Source organism: Kogia breviceps, chromosome 5 (genome assembly GCF_026419965.1).
Source record: "Kogia breviceps isolate mKogBre1 chromosome 5, mKogBre1 haplotype 1, whole genome shotgun sequence".
Taxonomy (NCBI): Eukaryota; Metazoa; Chordata; class Mammalia; order Artiodactyla; family Physeteridae; genus Kogia; species Kogia breviceps.
The window spans coordinates 79,111,667-79,135,492 of NC_081314.1; the positions used below are offsets into that span (position 1 = coordinate 79,111,667).

The window sequence follows — 23,826 nt, forward strand, 5'->3', positions numbered from 1 at the left end:
GGTGCTCTAGGCGCACAGGCTTCAGTAGTTGTAGTGCATGGGCTCAGCCGCAACTGGAGAAAGCCCACGCACAGCAACAAAGACCCAGCACAGCTGATAGATAGATAGATAGATAGATAGATAGATAGATAGATAGATAGATAGATAAACCCTTTTAACTCTGAGAAGACTGAAAGCACATATGTGGTGTTAAGGAGGACATAAAAGGTTTTGACAGATGGTAGGAATTAGATCTTATATACAATGTGCTCATCTAGACCTCTCTTAGAGGAAGGATATTGGCAGTGGTGGGGAGATATGAGGAGACCCAGACCACTAATACCAAGAATTTAAAATTTTCTCCATTATCTCCTTTTCATTTCTTTTTCCTCCTACTTCAGTTCATTGCTTATAATATGGAACTCTTGTTTCTTATTTGTAGAAGAAAGTTTTGTTTTTCCTATTTAAGTATTTCTAAAAGTTTCTACTTCTGTACTCGTAAAAAAGATGTACAACAAATAAAAATAGGTTTTCTTTTATATATACACTAATTTATTTTCTTCCTTGGAGTTAGTAATCCTTGGGAAGGAAAAGTATTCCTCTCCGGGCTTCCCCGGTGGCACAGTGGTTAAGAATCCGCCTGTCAATGCAGGGAACAAGGGTTCGAACGCTGGTCTGGAAGATCCCACATGCCACGGAGCAACTAAGCCCATGTGCCACAACTACTGAGCCTTTGCTCTAGAGCCCGCGAGCCACAACTACTGAAGCCCGCGCACCTAGAGCCCATGCTCCACAACAAGAGAAGCCACCTCAATGAGAAGCCCGCACACTGCAACGAAGAGCAGCCCCCACTTACTGCAACCAGAGAAAGCCCACACACAGCAACGAAGACCCAACGCACCCAAAAAATAAAAAATAAATACAATTTTTTTTTTTTTTTTTTGCGGGCCTCTCACTGTTGTGGCCTCTCCCATTGCGGAGCACAGGCTCCGGACGCCCAGGCTCAGCGGCCATGGCTCACGGGCCCAGCCGCTCAGCGGCATGTGGGATCTTCCCGGACCGGGGCACGAACCCGTGTCCCCTGCATCGGCAGGCGGATTCTCAACCACTGCGCCACCAGGGAAGCCCTACAATTTTTTTTTTTAAGTAGCTTAAAAAAAAAAATGTATTCCTCTCCTGAAATAGCAGAGTAGGAACATTAAACTGCTACTGTTGCCTTTGAGGTTTGTGTGTAAGACATGAATAGTGATTACTGGGTATGAGGGTATGCCTGAAGAAACCAAGGAGGAAGCATCATTACCTGTATGAACAGTGAGCTTTGGTTGAGGGCTGCAGTGCTAATTGCAGAACCTATTTCTCTCTGTGACTGTGTCCTTAGTTTTGAAGACTAATTAGTCTTGGCCTAATTTTTTTTTAATATAGCAATCTTCATTATTTTACTTTAAAAACATATCAAGAAATCCTGGGAAGAGACTTGTGTGTATTTGCTAAGAGATACAGGAAGGCTTGAGTCAATAGATAAACGTTTCTTAAATGGGAAGTCTAAATAGCATAAACATGTCATGTTTCTCCAAAGAAATTAGTAATTATAGATCTAATATATTCCAATCCCTATAATAATCCCTAATTATGCTCCCTAGGTTAATCTGTCTTCTGCATTTTCCATTTTTTTCAGTTATGTTACTTTATTTATATATATATATATATATATATATATACATATATATAAAACAAAAATATTTTCTTCAACTCCTCATGCACCAGCAAATGAGACATCGTACTTTCATGTCTTTCTCACTAAGGTACAAATTAGTAAGATTGCATTGTAGTTAGCAGTACATTTATTCAAAATGCAGTCATGGGGCTTCCCTGGTGTTGCAGTGGTTGAGAATCCGCCTGCCAATGCAAGGGACACGAGTTCGTGCCCCGGTCCAGGAGGATCCTACATGCCGCGGAGCAGCTGGGCCCGTGAGCCATGGCCGCTGAGCCTGTGCGTCTGGAGCCTGTGCTCCACAACGGGAGAGGCCACAACAGTGAGAGGCCCACGTACTGCAAAAAAAAAAAAAAAAAAAATGCAGTCATGGAGTCAGAAGGCCTTAGTTCTAGCTCTGGATCTCTGTACTATTAAGCAGTGCACTTAACCTCTGAACCTTGGTTTCTCAATGTGATCTTTACCCTGTTTATATTCTAACAGTAGTTGTGAGGATCAAATGACCTATGTTTGAAAGTGCTTTGCTGACCATAAAGCCCTATTTGAATATTAGGCATTAGAGTTATTAGCTGTCTACTGTGATCTTGGACAAATTTAGTCTAAGAGTCTTGTCTTGCTAAAGAGAATTTTTATTAATCCTGTAGCTCTTCAGGTATTCAGTACAAGTTACTGCTGTGGTAATTTCAGTCCTTAGTTGCAACTTCCTAACTACTTTTGTGTAGCATAAAAACAACACACAGTCTTTCTTAAATCATTTTATGAAGGTCACAAATGTTTTTACTCATTTTCAGATGTAAATGTTTCCAACTCCTTTAGCAATTTACACTGTTGTGATAACTTTCTTATTTTATACAATGGCACACATTTTTAAAAATAGTGATCTAAAGTGAACTATGCTTTTTTGCTGTGATGATTTGAAGCAGCTTTATTTTATAGACTAAATATATTTATTTATGATGATGTGGCAGTGAGCCAAAACTAAGGAACGACTAAGCCACTGGTAAGAAAAGTCCTGCCTCTCTAACCCCAGTAGTGGAATTAATTCTCTACAACAAGCCTGAGCTTGTGAAAGCAGTGGCCATCCTTTATATATATTTATATTCTAAGCACCTGGAAAACTGCCTGGCATTCAATAAGTGTTTGGTGAACTAAACTCAAATGAAGCAGATTTAGTGACTCTCTCTTAAGGACACATTCTTCATAGAATGATAGCTTTTATTTAATGCTTTGTGCAGGTCCTTAGCTTATATTTTCTCAAGTAATCTTTATAGCAACTCTGTGAGATAGGTGTTGTTAATCTTTTTTTTTTTTAACTTATGAGAAAACAGAGGTTGAAAGAGGTAAAACAGGTTAATTAAACTCACATAGCTAAGAAATGATGGTGCCAAGTTATCAGTCCAGATCTGTTAAACTATTTGAAAAAAACCATATTTTAAACTCCTTACTGCACTATACTGATTCACAGTTCATCTCCCTGCCATACAGAGTAACATAAGCATTTTAATCCATTTTATGCTAGGTAATTTACTACAGAGATTGGACTTTCTAACAGGACATTGCTGGAGCCTGGCTGGCACAACTCTTCCTGGCCTCACAAAGGCCATATTTATACATAGGGTAACCATCTGTTCTAGTTTACCTGTGACTAAGGAGTTTTCTGGGACACAGGACTTTACTGTTAAAACCAGGAAAATCCTGAACAAACCTGGAGAGTTGGTTAACCTATGTCTCACTTTAATCTTATCAGTCTAATCTCTGTGGCAGAGCAAATATGTGGAGAAGCTAAAGGTAACTGAATAAAAAAGATAAAATAATAGCTTAATGCAAAGATTCTATTATCTTTATGTTGCCCACTTATAAAATAGCATAGTAAAATTAGGCTTACCTTGATTGGTCACTTCACAGAAAATACATTATATAGAACAGTATCCTTTAGAAATCTGAAAATCTTTACTTGAAAATTTTACATAATATTAAAAAGTACTGTTCAGTAAATCCTGAAATACATGTATTTCTTTTGGCATCTGCAAAAAAGAATTCTTTTTTTTTGTGTGTGTGTGTGGTATGCGGGCCTCTTGCTGCAGCCTCTCCCGTTGCGGAGCACAGGCTCCAGATGCACAGGCCCAGTGGCCATCACTCACGGGCCTAGCCACTCCACGGCATGTGGGATCCTCCCAGACTGGGACATGAAACCATGTCCCCCACATCGGCAGGTGGACTCCCAGCCACTGCGCCACCAGGGAAGCCCCAATAAACTAAATTTAATGAAAATTAAATACATCTATTTACAAGAAGAAAATATTAAGAAAACAAATAGGCAAACCACAGACTGGGGGAAAATATTTACAAAATACATATATGACAAAAGACTTCTATCCAGAATATCTAAAGAATACCTGCTTATACTTAATGTTAAAAAGACAAACAACCCGGATCTGGGAGAAGATGGCGGAAGAGTAAGACGCGGAGATCACCCTCCTCCCCACAGATACATCAGAAATACATCTACACGTGGAACTGCTCCTATAAAACAACTACTGAGCACTGGCAGAAGACCTCAGACCTCCCAAAAGGCAAGAAACTCCCCATGTACCTGGGTAGGGTAAAAGAAAAAAGAAAAAACAGAGACAAAAGAATAGGGACGGGACCTGCATCAGTGGGAGGGAGCTGTGAAGGAGGAAAGGTTTCCACACACTAGGAAGCCCCTTCTCAGGTGGAGACTGTGGGTGGTGGAGGGGGGAAACTTTGGAGCCATGGAGGAGAGTGCAGCAGCAGGGCTGTGCAGGGCAAAGCAGAGAGATTGCCACACAGAGGATCGGTGCTGACCAGCACTCACCAGCCCAAGAGACTTGTCTGCTCAGCCACTGGGGTGGGTGGGGTCTGGGAGCTGAGGCTCAGGCTTCACTCAGATTGCAGGGAGAGGACTGGGGTTGGTGGCGTAAACACAGCCTGAAGGGGGCTAGTGCGCCACGGCTAGCCAGGAGGGAGTCTGGGAAAAAGTCTGGAGCTGCTGAAGAGGCAAGAGACTTTTTCTTCCCTCTTTGTTTCCTGCTGCGCAAGGAGAGGGGATTAAGAGTGCTGCTTAAAGGAGCTCCAGAGACGGGCACAAGCCGCAGCTATCAGCGTGGACCCCAAAGACGGGCATGAGCCGCTAGGGCTGCTGCTGCAGCCACCAAGAAGCCCGTGTGCAAGCACAGGTCATTATCCACACCTCCCCTCCCAGGAGCCTGTGCAGCCCGCCGCTGCCAGGGTCCCGCGATCCAGGGACAACTTCCCCAGGAGAACGCACGGCACACCTCAGGCTGATGTAACGTCATGCCGGCTTCTGCCGCTGCAGGCTCGCCCGACATCCATTCCCCTCCCTCCCCCCGGCCTGAGTGAGCCAGAGCCCCTGAATCAGCTGCTCCTTTAACCCCGTCCTGTCTGAGCGAGGAACAGATTCCCTCAGGTGACCTACACGCAGAGACAGGGCCAAATCCAAAGCTGAACCCCGGGAGCTGTGCGAACAAAGAAGGGAAAGGGAAATCTCTCCCAGCAACTTTAGAAGCAGCGGATTAAAGCTCCACAAGCAGCTTGATGTACCTTGCATCTGTGGAATACCTGAATAGACAACGAATCATCCCAAATTGTGGAGGTGGACTTTGGGAGCAACATATATTACTTTTTCCCCTTTTCCTCTTTTTGTGAGTCTGTATGTGTATGCTTCTCTGAGATTTTGTCTGTATAGCTTTGCTTTCACCATTTCTCCTAGGATTCAGTCTGTCCTTTTTTCTTTTTACTTAAAAAAATTTGTTTCATAATACTTATTTTTATTTTAATAACTATTTTATTTTATCCTACTTTATTTTATTTTTTTCTCCCTTTTATTCTGAGCCGTGTGCATGAAAGGCTCTTGGTGCTCCAACCAGGAGTCAGTGCTGTGCCTCTGAGATGGGAGAGCCAATTTCAGGACCGTGGTCCACAAGAGACCTCCCAGCTCCACGTAATATCAAATGGCGAAAATCTCCAAGAGATCTCCATCTCAACACCAAGACCCAGCTTCACTCAACGACCAGCAAGCTACAGTACTGGACACTGTATGCCAAACAACTAGCAGGACAGGAACACAGCCGCATCCATTAGCAGAGAGGCTGCCTAAAAGCATAGTAAGGCCACAGACACCCCGAAACACACCACCAGACGTGGACCTGCCCACCAGAAAGAAAATATCCAGCCTCATCCACCGGAACACAGGCACTAGTCACCTCCACCAGGAAGCCTACACAACCCACTGAACCAACCTTAGCCACTAGGGACAGACACCAAAAACAACACGAGCCACGAACCTGCAGCCTGAGAAAAGGAGACCCCAAACACAGTAAGTTAAGCAAAATGAGAAGACAGATAAACACACAGCAGATGAAGGAACAAGGTAAAAACCCACCAGGCCTAACAAATGAAGAGGAAGTAGGCAGTCTACCTGAAAAATAATTCAGAATAATGATAGGAAAGATGATCCAGAATCTTGGAAATAGAATAGAGAAAGTACAAGAAACATTTAACAAGGACCTAGAAGAACTAAAGAGGAAACAGGCAATGATGAACAACACAATAAATGAAATTAAAAATACTCTAGAAGGGATCAATAGCAGAGTAACTGAAACAGAAGAACGGATAAGTGACCTGGAAGATAAAAGAGTGGAAATAACTACTGCAGAGCAGAATAAAGAAAACAGAATGAAAAGAAATGAAGACTGCCTAACAGACCTCTGGGACAACATTAAATGCAACAACATTCACATTATAGGGGTACCAGAAGGAGAAGAGAAAAAGAAAGGGACTGAGAAAATATTTGAAGAGATTATAGTTGAAAACTTCCCTAATATGGGAAAGGAAATAGAAAATCAAGTCCTGGAAGCACAGAGAGTCCCATACAGGATAAATCCAAGGAGAAACATGCCAAGACACATATTAATCAAACTATCAAAAATTAAATACAAAGAAAACATTAAAAGAAGCAAGGGAAAAACAACAAATAACACACAAGGGAATCCCCATAAGGTTAACAGCTGATCTTTCAGCAGAAACTCTGCAAGCCAGAAGGGAGTGGCAGGACATACTTAAAGTGATAAAGGAGAAAAACCTACAACCAAGATTACCCAGCAAGGATCTCATTCAGATTTGATGGAGAAATTAAAACCTTTACAGACAAGCAAAAGCTGAGAGAGTTCAGCACCACCAAACCAGCTTTACAACAAATGCTAAAGGAACTTCTCTAGGCAAGAAACACAAGAGAAGGAAAAGACCTACAGTAACAAACCCAAAACAATTAAGAAAATGGGAATAGGAACATGCATATCGATAATTACCTTAAATGTAAATGGATTAAATGCTCCCACCAAAAGACACAGACTGGCTGAATGGATACAAAAACAAGACCCATATATATGCTGTCTACAAGAGACCCACTTCAGACCTAGGGACACATACAGACTGAAAGTGAGGGGATGGAAAAAGATATTCCATGCAAATGGAAATCAGAAGAAAGCTGGAGTAGCAATTCTCATATCAGACAAAATAGACTTTAAAATAAAGACTATTACAAGAGACAAAGAAGGACACTACATAATGATCAAGGGATCGATCCAAAAAGGAGATATAACAATTGTAAATATTTATGCACCCAACATAGGAGCATCTCAATACATAAGGCAGATACTAACAGCCATAAAAGGGGAAATAGACAGTAACACAATCATAGTAGGGGACTTTAACACCCCACTTTCACCAATGGACAGATCATCCAAAATGAAAAATAAATAAGGAAACACAAGCTTTAAATGAGACATTAAACAAGATGGACTTGATTGATATTTATAGGACATTCCATCAAAACACAACAGAATACACATTTTTCTCAAGTGCTCATGAAACATTCTCCAGCATAGATCATATCTTGGGTCACAAATCAAGCCTTGGTAAATTTTTAAAAATTGAAATCATATCAAGTATCTTTTGCGACCACAGCGCTATGAGACTAGATAGCAATTACAGGAAAAGATCTGTAAAAAATACAAACACATGGAGGCTAAACAATACATCACTTAATAACCAAGAGATCACTGAAAAAATCAAAGAGGAAATCAAAAAATACGTAGAAACAAATGACAACGAAAACACGATGACCCAAAACCTATGGGATGCAGCAAAAGCAGTTGTAAGAGGGAAGTTTATAGCAATATAATCCTACCTTAAGAAACAAGAAACATCTCAAATAAAGAACCTAACCTTGCAATTAGAGAAAGCAATTAGAGAAAGAAGAACCAAAAAAAACCCCAAAGTTAGCAGGAGGCAAGAAAACATAACGATCATATCAGAAATAAATGAAAAAGAAATGAAGGAATTGATAGCAAAGATCAATAAAACTAAAAGCTGGTTCTTTGAGGAGATAAAGAAAATTGATAAACCATTAGCCAGACTCATCAAGAAAAAAAGGGAGAAGACTCAAATCAATAGAATTAGAAACGAAAAAGGAGAAGTAACAACTGACACTGCAGAAATACAAAGGATCATGAGAGATTACTACAAGCAACTGTATGCCATAAAATGGACAACCTGGAAGAAATGGACACATTCGTAGAAATGCACAACCTGCCAAGACTGAACCAGGAAGAAATAGAAAATATGAACAGACCAATCACAAGCACTGAAATTGAAACTGTGATTTTAAATCTTCCAACAGACAAAAGCACAGGACCAGATGGCTTCACAGGCGAAGTCTATCAAACATTTAGAGAAGAGCTAACACCTATCCTTCTCAAACTCTTCCAAAATATAGCATAAGGAGGAACACTCCCAAACTCATTCTACGAGGCCACCATCACCCCGATACCAAAACCAGACAAAGATGTCACAAAGAAAGAAAACTGCAGGCCAATATCACTGATGAGCATACTTAAAAATATCTTCAACAGAATACTAGTAAACAGAATCCAAAAGCACATTAAAAGGATCATACACCATGATCAAGTGGGGTTTATTCCAGGAATGCAGGTATTCTTCAATATACATAAATCAATTAACGTGATACACCATATTAACGAATTGAAGGAGAAAAACCATATGATCACTTCAATAGATACAGAGAAAGCTTTTGACAAAATTCAACACCCGTTTATGATAAAAATCCTGCAGAAAGTAGGCACAGAGGGAACTTTCCTCAACATAATAAAGGCCATATATGACAAACCCACAGCCAACATCGTCCTCAATGGTGAAAAACAAACCATTTTCACTAAGATCAGGAACAAGACAAGGTTGCCCACTCTCACCACTCTTATTCAACATAGTTTTGGAAGTTCTAGCCACAGCAATCAGAGAAGAGAAAGAAATAAAAGTTATCGAAATTGGAAAAGAAGAAGTAAAGCTGTCACAGTTTGCAGATGACCTGATACCATACATAGAGAATCCTAAAGATGCTACCAGAAAACTACTAGAGCTAATTAATGAATTTGGTAAAGTAGCAGGATACAAAATTGATGCACAGAAATCTCTGGCATTCCTATGCACTAATGATGAAAAACCTGAAAGTGAAATTAAGAAAACACTCCCATTTACCATTGCAACAAAAAGAATAAAATATCTAGGAATACACCTACCTAAGGAGACAAAAGACCTGTATGCAGAAAACTATAAGACACTGATGAAAGAAATTAAAGATGTTACAGATAGATGGAGAGATATACCATGTTCTTGGATTGGAAGAATCAACATTGTGGAAATGACTCTACTGTGCAAAGCAATCTACAGATTCAGAGCAATCCCTATCAAACTACCACTGGCATTTTTAACAGAACTAGAACAAGGAAATTCACAATTTGTATGGAAACACAAAAGCCCCCAAATAGCCAAAGCAATCTTGAGAAGGAAAAATGGAACTGGTGGTATCAGACTCCCTGACTTCAAAGCTACAGTAATCAAGATAGTATGGTACTGCTACAAAAACAGAAATATAGATCAATGGAACAGGATAGAAAGCCCAGAGATAAACCCCCACACATATGGACACCTTATCTTTGATAAAGGAGGCAAGAATATACAGTGGAGAAAAGACAGCCTCTTCAATAAGTGGTGCTTGGAAAACTGGACAGGTACATGTAAAAGTATGAAATTAGAACACTTCCTAACACCATACACAAAAATAAACTCAAAATGGATTAAAGACCTAAATGTAAGGTCAGACAGTATCAAACTCTTAGAGGAAAACATAGGCAGAACACTCTATGACATAAATCACAGCAAGATCCTTTTTGACCCATCTCCTAGAGAAATGGAAATAAAAACAAACAAATGGGACCTAATGAAACTTAAAAGCTTTTGCACAGCAAAGGAAACTATAAACAAGACCGAAAGACAACCCTCACAATGGGAGAAATTATTTGCAAATGAAGCAACTGACAAAGTATTAGTCTCCAAAATTTACAAGCAGCTCATGCAGCTCAATAACAAGAAAACAAACAACCCAATCCAAAAATGGGGAGAAGACCTAAATAGACATTTCTCCAAAGAAGATATACAGATTGCCAACAAACACATGAAAGAATGCTCAACATCATTGATCATTAGAGAAATGCAAATCAAAACTACAATGAGATATCATCGGACACCGGTCAGAATGGCCATCATCAAAAAATCTAGAAACCATAAATGCTAGAGAAGGTGTGGCGAAAAGGGAACACTCTTGCACTGTTGGTGGGAATGCAAATTGATACAGCCACTATGGAAAACAGTATGGAGGTTTCTTAAAAAAGTACAAATAGAATTACCATACGACCCAGCAATCCCACTACTGGGCATATACCCTGAGAAAACCATAATTCAGAGAGTCGTGTACCAAAATGTTCATTGCAGCTGTATTTACAATAACCAGGAAATGCCCATCAACAGATGAATGGATAAAGAAGATGTGGCACATATATACAATGGAATATTAACTCAGCCATAAAAAGAAACGAAATTGAGTTATTTGTAGTGAGACGGATGGACCTTGAGTCTATCATACAGAGTGAAGTAAGTCAGAAAGAGAAAAATACTGTATGCTAACATATATATATGGATTCTAAGGGAAAAAAAGAGCGTGAAGAACCTGGGGGTAAGATGAGAATAAAGACACAGACCTACTAGAGAATGGACTTGAGGATATGGGGAGGGGGTAGGGCAAGCTGTGACAAAGTGAGAGAGTGGCATGGACATATATACACTACCAAATGTGAAATAGATAGCTAGTGGAAAGCAGCCACATAGCACAGGGAGATCAGCTCAGTGCTTTATGACCACCTAGAGGGGTGGGATAGGGAGGGTGGGAGGGAGGGAGACACAAGAGGGAAGAGATATGGGGACATATGTATAACTGATTCACTTTGTTATAAAGTGGAAACTAACACACCATTGTGAAGCAATTATACTCCAATAAAGGTGTTTTTAAAAAAAGACAACCCAGTTGAAAAATGGACGAAAGGCTTGAATAGACTTTACAAAGAAAGATATATAAATGACTAATAAGCACACAAAAAAGTGCTTATCATTAGTCATCATCAAAATGTAATGAGATATCACTGCACATCTACAAAAACTAAAAAATTAAGACAGCACCAAATGTTAGGATGTGGAACAACCAGTGCTCTCATATTGCTTATGTAATATATGTAAAAAGTAAAACTGGAACATCCATTTTGGAAAAATGGTTTGGCACATTTTTTTTAACAGCTTTATTGAGATAAAATTTACAAATAATGAAATTTACCCATTTTAATGTGCAGCTCAGTGAGTTTTGGTACATGGATGCAGTCACAAAACTACCAGCACAATCAAGATATATATATTTTTATCACCCTCAGCCCCAGGCAATCACTGATCTGCTTTCTGTCAGTATAGTTTTGCATTTTCTAGAATTTCATAGAAATGAAATCGAACATTATGTAACATTTTGTCTGGCCTCTTTTACTTAGCAAAATATTTTTAAGATTATTGATGTTGCATTTTTAAATGGGCAAATGATTTGAACAGACATTTCACAAAAGAAGATAAATGAACGGCCAGTAAGCACAAAAGTATTAAGTATCACTGATATTAATTATCACTAGTCATCAGGGAAATACAAATTAACACCACATTTTATACCCATTAGAATAATAACTAAAATTAATGACTGGGAATACAGTGTTGGCAACTGGAACTCCAATACATTGTTGGTGGGAATGTAAGATGATAACAGCTACTTTCAAAAACAGTTTGGCAGGTTTTTTTTGTTTTTGTTTTTTAAGTTAAACCTACGTTTACCATACAATTCATCCATCCTACTCCAAGGTATTAAAAACATCAAGAATTTCACTGGCATTATGCTGAGGAAAAAAAGAGTACATATTCCATTTTTATGCATTTTGGAATAAGCAGAACTAATTGTATTACTTTTCTATTGTTGCCACCCCAAACTTAGAGGCCTAAACAACACAGATTTATTATTTTATGGTTGTGTAGGTCAGAAGTCTAAATCTTGGTCTCATTGAGCTAAAATTATATGATGGCAGAGCTGCATTCTTTTCTGTAGGTTTTGAGTAGGATGTATTTCCTTGCCTTTTTCAACTTGTAGAGGCTCTCTTCTTTCCTTGGTTCTTGGTCTCCTCCCTCCATCTTCAAGACAGCATTGAATTCTCCTCTTCTATTTCCCTCTTTCATGTTTAAGGAACCTTGTGATTACATCAAGCCCATTCAGATAATTCAGGATAATCTCCCTAATTTAAGGTCCTCTGATTAGCAGCCTTACTTCTATCTGCAACCTTAATTCCCATTTGCAATGTAAAGTAACATATTTATGGGTTCCAGGGATTAGATCTTGGACATCTTTGAGGACGTTCTATACTAATTAAGGTGAAAAAAATTTGAATGGTAGTTGCCTCTTAGGAGCACATAGTGGTGAGGTGAGGGAAGTTGACTGGGAAGGGATGTGTGGGAATTTTCTGGCGAAGTAAAAATGTCCTACATCATGATAGGTATGTATGTTACAAAGCTGTATTCATTTGTCAAAGGTTTGTGCATTTAAATGTATGTAAATTTTACTTTAAGAAGAAGTACTGTTAAAAATAAAAATAATTGAGGGGGGCATTGGGAATGGCTGGAGGAATAGATGAAGTAAGAATGTGGATATTTTTAGAGCTGGATAATGAATACATGGGAGTTCATTATACTATTCTATCTACTTTCTTTGAATTTGGAATTTTTCATATTAAAAAGTTAAATGGATATTCATTTCATTCTAAATATTTAAGTCCCTGAATGCCATGAAAATGTTTATTAGTAAAATTGCATCTGATTTATTTCAAATGTTAATTTTTAAAATATCAAACTTTACATTAACAACTAAAGTTTCATTTTGGCAGCCACGAAGAACTGTATTCAGGTCGCCCCTATGGAGCCCTTGATTCAGGTTTCAATAGTGTGGACAGTGGTGATAAGAGATGGTCAGGGAATGAAGTAAGTGTTTCTTCTATTCTGCATGTTATAACTTATGATTAAGAAAAAATAAAATGATGAAAATGGAAAGTGTCTTAACTGGACTCAATATCTTGTTATATAAAATATAGAATAGCCAAGGGAAGGGTAAAAATCCCACATAGTCCTACCATCAAAAATGGCATTATGTTTCTTTACCATCTTTTACCATGTGTGTTTTACATGTTTGTTACCTCATTGTGTTGTATAAATAATTTTATATCCTGGATGGTCAAATGGGAACTGAGCCAGTTACAACTGAAACCTGAACTTTGAGGGCCTGTATAATCTTGAGCAGAGGTAGTAGAAAGGGTACTGTAAGGTGAGAAAATAGAACTGTAGGCTGATGGGTAATGCGATGGGAACCTTAATGAAGAATATCCACATGCTCAAGATAAATAAGTAACTTTCTCAGCTAATTATATCATTTTTCTCCTTTTTTTTTTTTTGGCTGCATTTGGGTTTTCGTTGCGGTGTGTGGGCTTCTCATTGTGGTGGCTTCTCTTGTTGCAGAGCATGGGCTCTAGGCATGCAGGCTTCCGTGGTTGCAGCACATGGGCTCAGTAGTTGCAGTGTGCAGGCCCTATAGCATGTAGGCTTCAGTAGTTGCAGCACGTGGGTTCAGTAGTTGCGATGTGCAGGCTTTAGGGCGCACGAGCTTAGTTGCTCCTCAGCATGTGGGATCTTCCCGGACCAGGGATTGAACCCATGTCCCCTGCATTGGCAGGTGGATTCTTAACCACTGCACCACCAGGGAAGTCCCTCATTTTTCTCTTTTAATTATCAACATTATGTTTTCTCTCTTCTTTTTAAATTACTAAGGTATAATATTTTAGCTATAAATTAGGTTAAATGATTAAGGTTTTGTTTAGCAAGACTAGTAATGTACCATTTGTAACATTGTTTTATTGGGAGTCTAAAGCAAATTAATTTTAGAATACAGCCCATTTGTCATTTGGAATTGCTTGGGTATTTGTGCATGGGTGGGTCTGTACATGATTGTGGCTATATCAATACAGATACATTTATGTCAATACTTTAAATTCATATATGTATGTATATAGAGTCATATATACCCTATTATTTTTTAAAATTGTGGTGAAATACGTATAAAATTTACCATTTTAACCATTTTTAAGAGTGAGTTTCAGTAGCATTAAGTACATTCATATTGTTGGATAATATGTGCATCTGTAGATGCATCTCTGAAACTACTTTGCTATTTCTTCTTAAATATAAATTCTAATGAATTTATATTATATCTGTGCTTTAAGTACCATGTTGTCTAAAATTTGAAATGATTTATTTTAATGTTTCTGCTATTTCTTTAAGCCTACAGATGAATTTTCAGATCTGCCTCTTCGAGTAGCAGAAATTACTAAAGAACAAAGATTACGAAGAGAAAGCCAGTACCAGGAGAATCGCAGCAGTATAGTAGTAACAAATGGTGGAGGTAAACATGATTCCTACAACATCCAGAGTCTTTATAATCTCTCTGACTTTTTAAATGGCCTTTTCACATCCATTCCTTTTATTTGTGTATCTGTAGCTTCTTCCAGTCTTTCTTTAAAGACCTCCCTCCTCTTCTCATCTGATTAGAAAAACAATGTTTTCTATTAGGGTTAAATTTCAGTTTCTCTGTTTCAGACTTGCAACTAAAATATAATGTTTTTCCCTTATTCTTATTTTGGGAGGAAACTTTACTAAAGACAGTTTACCTGGAATAGATCTTTATTAGTCTTGATTTAACCATGATCTTTGAAGTACTATTCTCCTTTTTAAAGATTCTCTTTGTGGTCATTATTTGACCTCTTTTAGGAATTCAGTGCATTTCTTGATGTCTACTTTTTGTTTAATCTGGAATTGTGCTCTTTATGGGCATCTGAATCCAAGTTTTCCTTATTCTGGTATTTTAAAATTTGTAATTTAAATTAAAAAATTTTTTTTAGTTTATTTTTATAGTTCATTAACAAACAGAGCTCTTTCTGCTTTCTTGTGCTTCTGAGGCAGACTCCTGATTTTAGCATTCCATTCGATATTGCTTTAGTTTGAATTACCAAATCCTAATGTTTAAATTTTAAGGGCCAGCTATACGGGAGAAATGACTTTGATTTTCCAGAAATCTATTATCTAAGAAGACCTTTCATCTCTGAATGATGAGTTCAATTAAATGGTTTGCCCTGCCTTTTTTTCCTTACCATCTTACATTCTTTTTTTACTCCTGTCACTTACCATTTCAGTACTTTCATTTTAATCTTGCTTTCGTATGAGATATCTTTCCCATTGGTTCATTTCAGACTTAAAATAATCTCTAGATCTGTGCCACTAGCCACATGTGATTATTGAGCATTTGAAATGTGGCTTTTCTGAATTGAGCTGTACTATAAATATAAAACACATCAGATTTTGAAGCCTTTGCATGAGAAAGAGAATGTAAAACATCAGTAATACTTTATATTGATTATATGTTATAATAATATTTTAAATATATTGAACAAAGTAAAATATATTATTAAAATTAATGTCACCTTTTCTTTTGACTTTTTTATGTGGCCACTAGATAATTTAAAATTACATGTGTGGTTCACTTTCATAGCTTACGTCCTATTTCTCTTGGATAGCACTGGTCTAGACAGTATGAAAAAGTAATGTTGCTTTCTTGGGAGATAGTTATAAAATGAACTGTTGATTTAGTCACACAAGTTGTAGCACATTGCAAAAATGCATTTATGTACCTGGTTTCTAACACGGGTGTAGACTTAAAACCTTTTCTGCCTTTTATCTATTTATATAATTATGATAAGTCAATTCATTTTTATATTAACTGCAGTTATAGAATTATTTAGAAATAATTGGGTTAGAAAATTAAATTGAGAAATAGACTTCAAATTTACTATTCCCAGCAACTGCAACTTTTAGGCAGCCCGTAGACCACCATACAATAATGGCTGAGAGTTAATAAATCTCTGGAGAAACCATCTTAATAGTAAGTTTTTTTTTTCTAGTGTGCCATTTAAAGTGGCTTTTAAAAATAGTCACTTTTTAAACTTAAAAAAAAATTAATGGGGTGCACCCAAGTGTATTAGAAGAAATAATGATGTGGCTATATGTTATTTATGTGCTTCTCCTCACCCTAGAGCATTTTGAGAAGCAAAAATTCCTCAAATGATTCCCTTCCATCCACAAACTTCTACAAAATATCTGCAGTACTGAGCTCTAGAAAATAATTTTCTAAGTAGAAAAATAAATCTTGTTTTAGTTATGGACAACAGTTACAGGAAAGGGAACAGTCGTCAGTACCTACTTCTTTATCACCAAGCCCACTTTCCTCCTGTCTTTTCACTTTTATTTTGAGTTGATTGTGTTAGGTTTTCTGCCTCCCAGCTCTTCAAAGAGGTATGATTAAGTCCCAAACCTAAAACATGCAAAAAAAAAAAAAAAAACCTAAAAGAATATATATTTTCCGATGTTAAAAAAAATTATTCTTCTTATCTGTCTCACAAACTCAAACTGTCTTGTTTAAGATAGTCAAGAGCTGTCCAAAGAAAAAAATATTAGAGGTCTGTTTTCCAATAATTACCAGCAATTACTGCATTCTTTGTAGTGAATTAGGACTAAGATTTTTTCTTTAGCCTATTTTTGTGAGTGGCCATGGACTAAATAATAAAAGCTTATGTAATTTAAACTTCTTATTCCTCCCAGTTTCAGAATAGAAAATGTTGGGGAAAAGGAAAGAATGCAATTCAGTGTTTTTTGTTGGCTATCTAATTTGAATGTTTTTTCTGGTGTCTGTGTGTGTATGTGTCATATGAACAGTGGAACATGATCTGGATCAGATTGACTATATTGACAGCTGTACTGCGGAGGAAGAAGAGGAAGAAGTGAGACCACCCAAGGGCCTGGACTCAGACAGCCTCAGTTCACAGTTTATGGCATATATTGAACAACGGCGAATCTCTCATGAGGTAGTATACACACTTAAGCTTAAATTTGTTGCTATCCCCTAGTTTATGACAGTATAAATTTCTATCATATCAGTGATTTGTTGGTTTAGGCTTAACTATTTGTTTTATTATATTTAGTTCCAATTTTATTACTGAGTTTTTCAGATTTATTTTTAAAATCAAACAATACTCTCAAGTAAAGTTTAGGTTTATTTTTCAAATAAAAAGACATTTCAGAATTTTGAAGAAGGAATAAAAGAAGTCCCAAGAGTATCCTATGCCTTGAAGGAAAATGCAGAGGAATATGATGCTTTTCATTGTTGTTCTTATTGTTTTTTTATCATTAATAACTGGTAAATCATAGTTTGATCAGTAATTAAGAACTGAACCAAACTTCTGACTTTTGGAGCAACATACAAACTTAACCATAGAATTTTTATGATGAGCTTAATTATGTTGGTGCTTTTATGTGAAGTCACACAGAATATAAATTGTTTGCCATTAAAATTCTTGGATGTCTCTTACAGTGGACCATTGAGTTGCCTTAGAAAACAAATGAGCATTCAGCCCACTGCAGAATCGCTGCCAGTTCCCCAAGGGTCTCAAGTAGAAATAGCATTCTTCAGTGTATCTAGTCAGCATAATAAAATGGCTGCACTTCAGCGAGTATGATGTTAATGTCTGGAGTTGGTCCCAGGCTTTGAGCAGGGATTATTTGAGAAACACTTGGGGCCTTAGTCTTTTAGAAATAGCAAGTAGTCACTTCAAGTGGGACATGTTATAGAGTGTTATTATCATTCTTTTTTTAAAAAAAAAAACCCTTTGACTTCCTGTCTGAAGGCTTTTGAACACAGTATTTTTTGTTGGTGTTCAAATGACATTCTTGTATTTAAAGTTGGATAAAGTTATATACAGTATTCCCCCCACCCCATATCCACAGGGTGTACATTCTAAGACCCCTAGTGGATGGTTGCCTGAAACTACGGATGGTACTGAGCCCTATATGTACTATGTTTTTTCTTATACATACACACCTATAATAAAGTTTAATTTATAAATTAGTCACAGTAAGAGATTTAGAATAATAACCAATGGGCTTCCCTGGTGGCGTAGCGGTTGAGGGGCCGCCTGCCAATGCAGGGGACACAGGTTCGTGCCCCAGTCCGGGAGGATCCCACACGCCACAGAGCGGCTGGGCCTGTGAGCCATGGCCACTGAGCCTGCGCGTCTGGAGCCTGTGCTTCACAACGGGAAAGGCCACAACAGTGAGAGGCCTGCGTACCGCAAAAAAAGAAAAAAAAAAAAAGAATAACATAATAAAATAGAAAAATTATAACAATATACTGTAACAAAAGTTATATGAATGTGGTTTCTCTCTCTCTCGAAATATTTCATTGTACAAATTTAATGCCTTTTCCATCTTAACTAAGCATTCATTTATCACATGCTGTGACTGTAACTTTTGCAGTTTGAGATGGAACAGCAAAACTAGCATGAATGTCTTTTTCCTTCACAATTTCACAGATAGAAGATTTCTTCTTACTATAGATCTTACCTCAGCATACAATTTCTTTTCTTTCCTTATTAATTCAAGAACTTTCACCTTTTCACTTAAAGGAAGCACTTTATGACTTCTCTTTGGCATATTCGAATTGCCAACATCACTACTTTTGCACTTAGGGCCATTATTAAGTAAAATAGGCATTGCTATACTACAACAGTCAATCTTGTAACCGAGAGAGACTAACTGAGCCAGCTACTAACTGACTAACAGGCAGGATACTCTGGACAAAGAGACGATTTACAGCCCCATTGGGATGGAGTGGGACAGCTTGAAGCTTCATCAGAACAGCGTGCAATTTAAAACTTATGAATTGTTTATTTCTGAAGTTATCCGTTTAATATTTTTGGAACATGGTTGACTGTGGGTGACTGAAACCTCGAAAAGTGAAACCAGAAGATAAAGTGGACTACTGTAAATCAAAGTCCTGCAGCTTACAGATAGCAGTGTGTATCTGTGATTAATGAAACTACTTGTGGTTCAGGCTGTAAGCACTTCTGCTAGAGCAGAGGGCAACTACTTTGCAATAAAGTTTAAGTTAATAATGCACATTATAATCTAAAACGGAATCCTTTTTCTTGTGGTCTTTCTCTTTGACCATTTTATTGTTAATTAGGCTGTGTAGATGAGGTATTTCTACTAAAAGTGAAAATGTATGTTATGCTACTGATGAAAAATTGTAGTATCATTTCTTTAATCCATTATGTTGGCTAATTTGTAATAAGTTTTTTGATTCCATCTACCTACTATATATAGTAGTTTTTATGATTCTGTCATAAGGCTCTTTATGACTTCTGTGTCATAAGGCTTTCTAAAGTTTGGCACCTATAAAAATAAAATAAAGCAGTATTATTTTAAATGGTTTAATAACCAGTGAAGAAATACTTCTTTATATTCTTGGATACCAGCTAAACATGGGTTGTTAAAAACAATTTGAGATTTTAAACACTCTGCTATTGTTTAATTTTATCATAATGCCTGTCACATACATAGTGATACTGTGATAAATAAGGTATGACTTACATTTATAGACTATGACATATTTATTTTTAAAATTAAACCAATGTTACATTCATTTTGTCATGAAAATTTCATGTACCTCTTGCAATAATTTTAGGTAATTGCAGTATTGTGAAACCAGGGTGATAAGTCACTGATGTTAACATACTAGGACAGATTTTTGTTTACTTAAAAAGTCATACTCACTGAAATTAGAGTAATTATTCTCTTATCAAGATGCTAGAATTATATCTCATTTAATATGATCCTTATGCCCAGACTTTACAGGAGTCAACTTTAGCCCTTTGGAGTAACTCAACAAAGAAGATTTTCTTTGTGAGTTTTTAAAAAATTTGTGATATACCTGTTTCTTGCAGATAGACTATAAATAGTTTTACATTTGATTTTTAGGTGTTTTTTTTTTGGATAAGTTTTTTTTTCCCCTTCCAGAATACCCATTTTGATGATTATTTTTGGTGCTGAAGTAAGATTATATTGTTTTTATAGATTCTCATTTGACAAAATATGTGGTGTGATATCCCATGAGCCTCTACCTTTGATTTATAATTTTATTTTTCAGTATTTAGTCCATATAACTTAAGCCAGTTTAATTTTCTTTGGTAATGTTTTTTGAAATGACCTTTACCCTTCAGTTTATAAATAAATTGCTACTATTTCTCTTTTAATTAATAGCATATTTAAGCATAAATAGAAATTACTTTTTGCTTTATCTTGGTATTCCACCAGCATCCCCAGGACTATTTGTCTGACTAACATAAGTAACAATTTATGATGATGAAGAAGTAAAGAAATGTAATCTCCCCAGTGAACTTCCTATTACTAGAAGTACTCAAGAGAGGCTGAGCAAAAGTCACAATAGGGTTGGTAGGAATTCCTGTTCTAGATGGAAGTTTGTACTAGATGACCTCTAAGATCCTTTTCAACTTTCACATCTTATCATCTAGTAAATATTACTATATGGTCATCATAATTCATAAAATACAGTGTGAAGGAAATCTGTTTTTTTAAAAATAAATGTTTTTGGATTGTGAACAGTTTTGTGTTTACCAAAGCAGTAATATAGCCTATAATGCTTTTAAACATGAAAATTCACATTTGAAATTTCTGTTAAAATATTTTTAGTGTAATGTACAGATCCCTAAATGCCAAGTTGAATGTGAACTGTGTAATTACACTTTTCTGGATACATGTGTTAAATTGATCTGTTTTTCTTTTTTTGGCCTAGGGTTCACCAGTAAAGCCAGTACCCATGAGGGAATTTCAAAAAACAGAAGACACAAGAAGATATTCACATCAAAACAGGTTTGAAAAACCAATTCTACTTATTTCTTTCTGTCTTAAAACTCAATAATTAGGTAATGAAATGATTTTGGTTTTGTGTAGATCTATGTATAATGAAGATGTTTAGATACTATGTGTTTTAAATATGATGTATTTAGAGCTAAGTGAAATGTACCTTTGTGCTAGGTAATAGAAAAAGAAGTAAAATTGATTTATTCATTCTAAATTCAGATCACCTAAACCATTACCTGTATAATTATTTGATTTGACGATAATAGCAGCGAGATTTTATAGTGATATGTCTGGATTTATGCATAAAGAGGGCTAAATGAATTTCCAAAGTCCTGCAATTATTTTACTTAAACTTTTGATTAGAAACAGAGCCACAGACAGAGACAGCAATATAGTCTTCATTCCTATCTCAATTGAAGTGATCTTTTATCTACAATTAGTGCCTCACACAATATTTCTAAACTTAGCTTGGCCATTTAGAATACTGCTTCTTTTTTGTTTTTCAAGAGTACTGCTTCTTATTCTTGAATTCCAAAAAGTTTCTTGTCATAAACTGTATAACAGTAGCTGAAAAATTCCCAGCCTTTGGTATTTTTGCTTCCTTTCAGTTTTTTGGGTTTTTTAAATATAAATTTATTTATTTTTATTGATTTATTTTTGGTTGTGTTGGATCTTCATTGCTGTGTGCGGGCTTTCTCTAGTTGCGGCGAGCAGGGGCTACTCTTTGTTGCGGTGCAAGGTCTTCTTATTACGGTGGCTTCTCTTGTTGCAGAACACGGGCTCTAGGTGCATGGGCTTCAGTAGTTGTGGCACGCGGGCTCACTAGTTGTGGCTCGTGAGCTCTAGAGCACAGGCTCAGTAGTTGTGGTGCACAGGCTTAGTTGCTCCACGGCATGTGGGATCTTCCTGGACCAGGGCTTGAACCCATGTCCCCTGCATTGGCAGGTGGATTCTTAACCACTGCACCACCAGGGAAGCTCCTGTAGTTTTTTTTGATGATGGCCATTCTGGCTGGTGTGAGGTGATGCCTCATTGTAGTTTTGATTTGCATTTCTCTAATGATTAGTGATGTTGAGCATCCTTTCATGTGTTTGTTGGCAACCTGTATATCTTCTTTGAAGAAATGTCTATTTAGGTCTTCCGCATATTTTTGGACTGGGTTTTTTGTTTTTGTGAAATTGAGCTGCATGTCCTGCTTGTATATTTTGGAGATTAATCTTTTGTCAGTTGCTTCGTTTGCAAATATTTTCTCCCATTCTGAGGGTTGTCTTTTGGTCTTGTTTGTAGTTTCCTTTGCTTTGCAAAAGTTTTTAAGTTTCATTAGGTCCCATTTGTTTATTTTTGTTTTTATTTCCATTATTCTAGGAGGTGAGTCAAAAGGGATCTTGCTGTGATTTATGTCATAGAGTGTTCTTCCTATGTTTTCCTCTAAAAGTTTTATAGTGTCTGGCCTTACGTTTAGGTCTTTAATCCATTTTTAGTTTATTTTTATGTATGGTGTTAGGAAGTGTTCTAATTTCATTCTTTTACATGTAGCTGTCCAGTTTTCCCAGCACCACTTATTGAAGAGGCTGTCTTTTCACCATTGTATATTCTTTCCTCCTTTGTCAAAGGTAAGGTAACCATATGTTTTTGAGTTTATCTCTGGGCCTTCTTTCCTGTTCCATTGATCTGTATTTCTGTTTTTGTGCCGGTTACCATACTGTCTTAATTACTGTAGCTTTGTAGTATAGTCTGAAGTCAGGGAGCCTGATTCCTCCAGCTCTGTTTTTCTTTCTCAAGATTGCTTTGGCTATTCGGGGTCTTTTGTGTTTCCATACAAATTGTAAAATTTTCTGTTCTAGTTCTGTGAAAAATGCCATTGGTAGTTTGATAGGGATTGCATTGAATCTGTAGATTGCCTTGGGTAGTATAGTCATTTTCACAATGTTGATTCTTCCAATCTGATAACATGGTATATCTCTCCATCTGTTTGTATTGTCTTTGATTTCTTTTATCAGTGTCTTATAGTTTTCTGCATACAGGTCTTTTGTCTCGTTAGGTAGGTTTATTCCTAGGTATTTTATTATTTTTGTTGCAATGGTAAATGGTTTGTTTCCTTCGTTTCGCTTTCAGATTTTTCATTGTTAGTGTATAGGAATGCCAGAGATTTCTGTGCATTAATTTTGTATCCTGCTACTTTACCAAATTCATTGATTAGCTCTAGTAGTTTTCTGGTAGCATCTTTAGGATTCTCTCTGTATCGCATCATGTCATCTGCAAAAGTGACAGTTTTACTTCTTCTTTTCCGATTTGGATTACTTTTACTTTTATTTCTTTTTCTTCTCTGATTGCCGTGGCTAAAACTTCCCAAGCTATGTTGAATAATAGTGGTGAGAGTGGGCACCCTTGTCTTGTTCCTGATCTTAGAGGAAATGGCTTGTTTTTCACCATTGAGAATGATGTTGACTGTGGGTTAATCATATATAGCCTTTATTATGTTGAGGTAGTTTCCCTCTGTGCCCACCTTCTGGAGAGTTTTTATCATAAATGGGTGTTGAATTTTGTCAAAAGCTATTTCTGCATCTGTTGAGTTTATCATATGGTTTTTATCCATCAATTTGTTAATGTGGTGTATCACATTGATTGATTTGCATATACTGAAGAATCCTTGCATTCCTGAGATAAACCCCACTTGATCATGGTGTATGATCCTTTTAATGTTCTGTTGGATTCTGTTTGCTAGTATTTTGTTGAGGATTTTTGCATCTATATTCATCAGTGATATTGGGCTGTAATTTTCTTTTTTTGTA

General features: G+C 36.8%; 1 protein-coding gene across 17 annotated transcripts in view; it reads left to right on the forward strand.

The window, feature by feature from the left end:
- LRCH3 (leucine rich repeats and calponin homology domain containing 3) overlaps nucleotides 1-23,826 on the forward strand; it is a 119,994-nt gene that overhangs the window by 55,679 nt on the left and 40,489 nt on the right. For all 17 annotated transcript variants that reach the window (XM_067034372.1, XM_067034376.1, XM_059064389.2 and 14 more), the window contains 4 exons: nucleotides 13,105-13,198; nucleotides 14,549-14,669; nucleotides 17,033-17,181; nucleotides 20,967-21,043. In XM_067034372.1, the coding sequence (XP_066890473.1) occupies nucleotides 13,105-13,198; nucleotides 14,549-14,669; nucleotides 17,033-17,181; nucleotides 20,967-21,043 (441 nt within the window). The remainder of the gene's footprint in view (nucleotides 1-13,104; nucleotides 13,199-14,548; nucleotides 14,670-17,032; nucleotides 17,182-20,966; nucleotides 21,044-23,826) is intronic.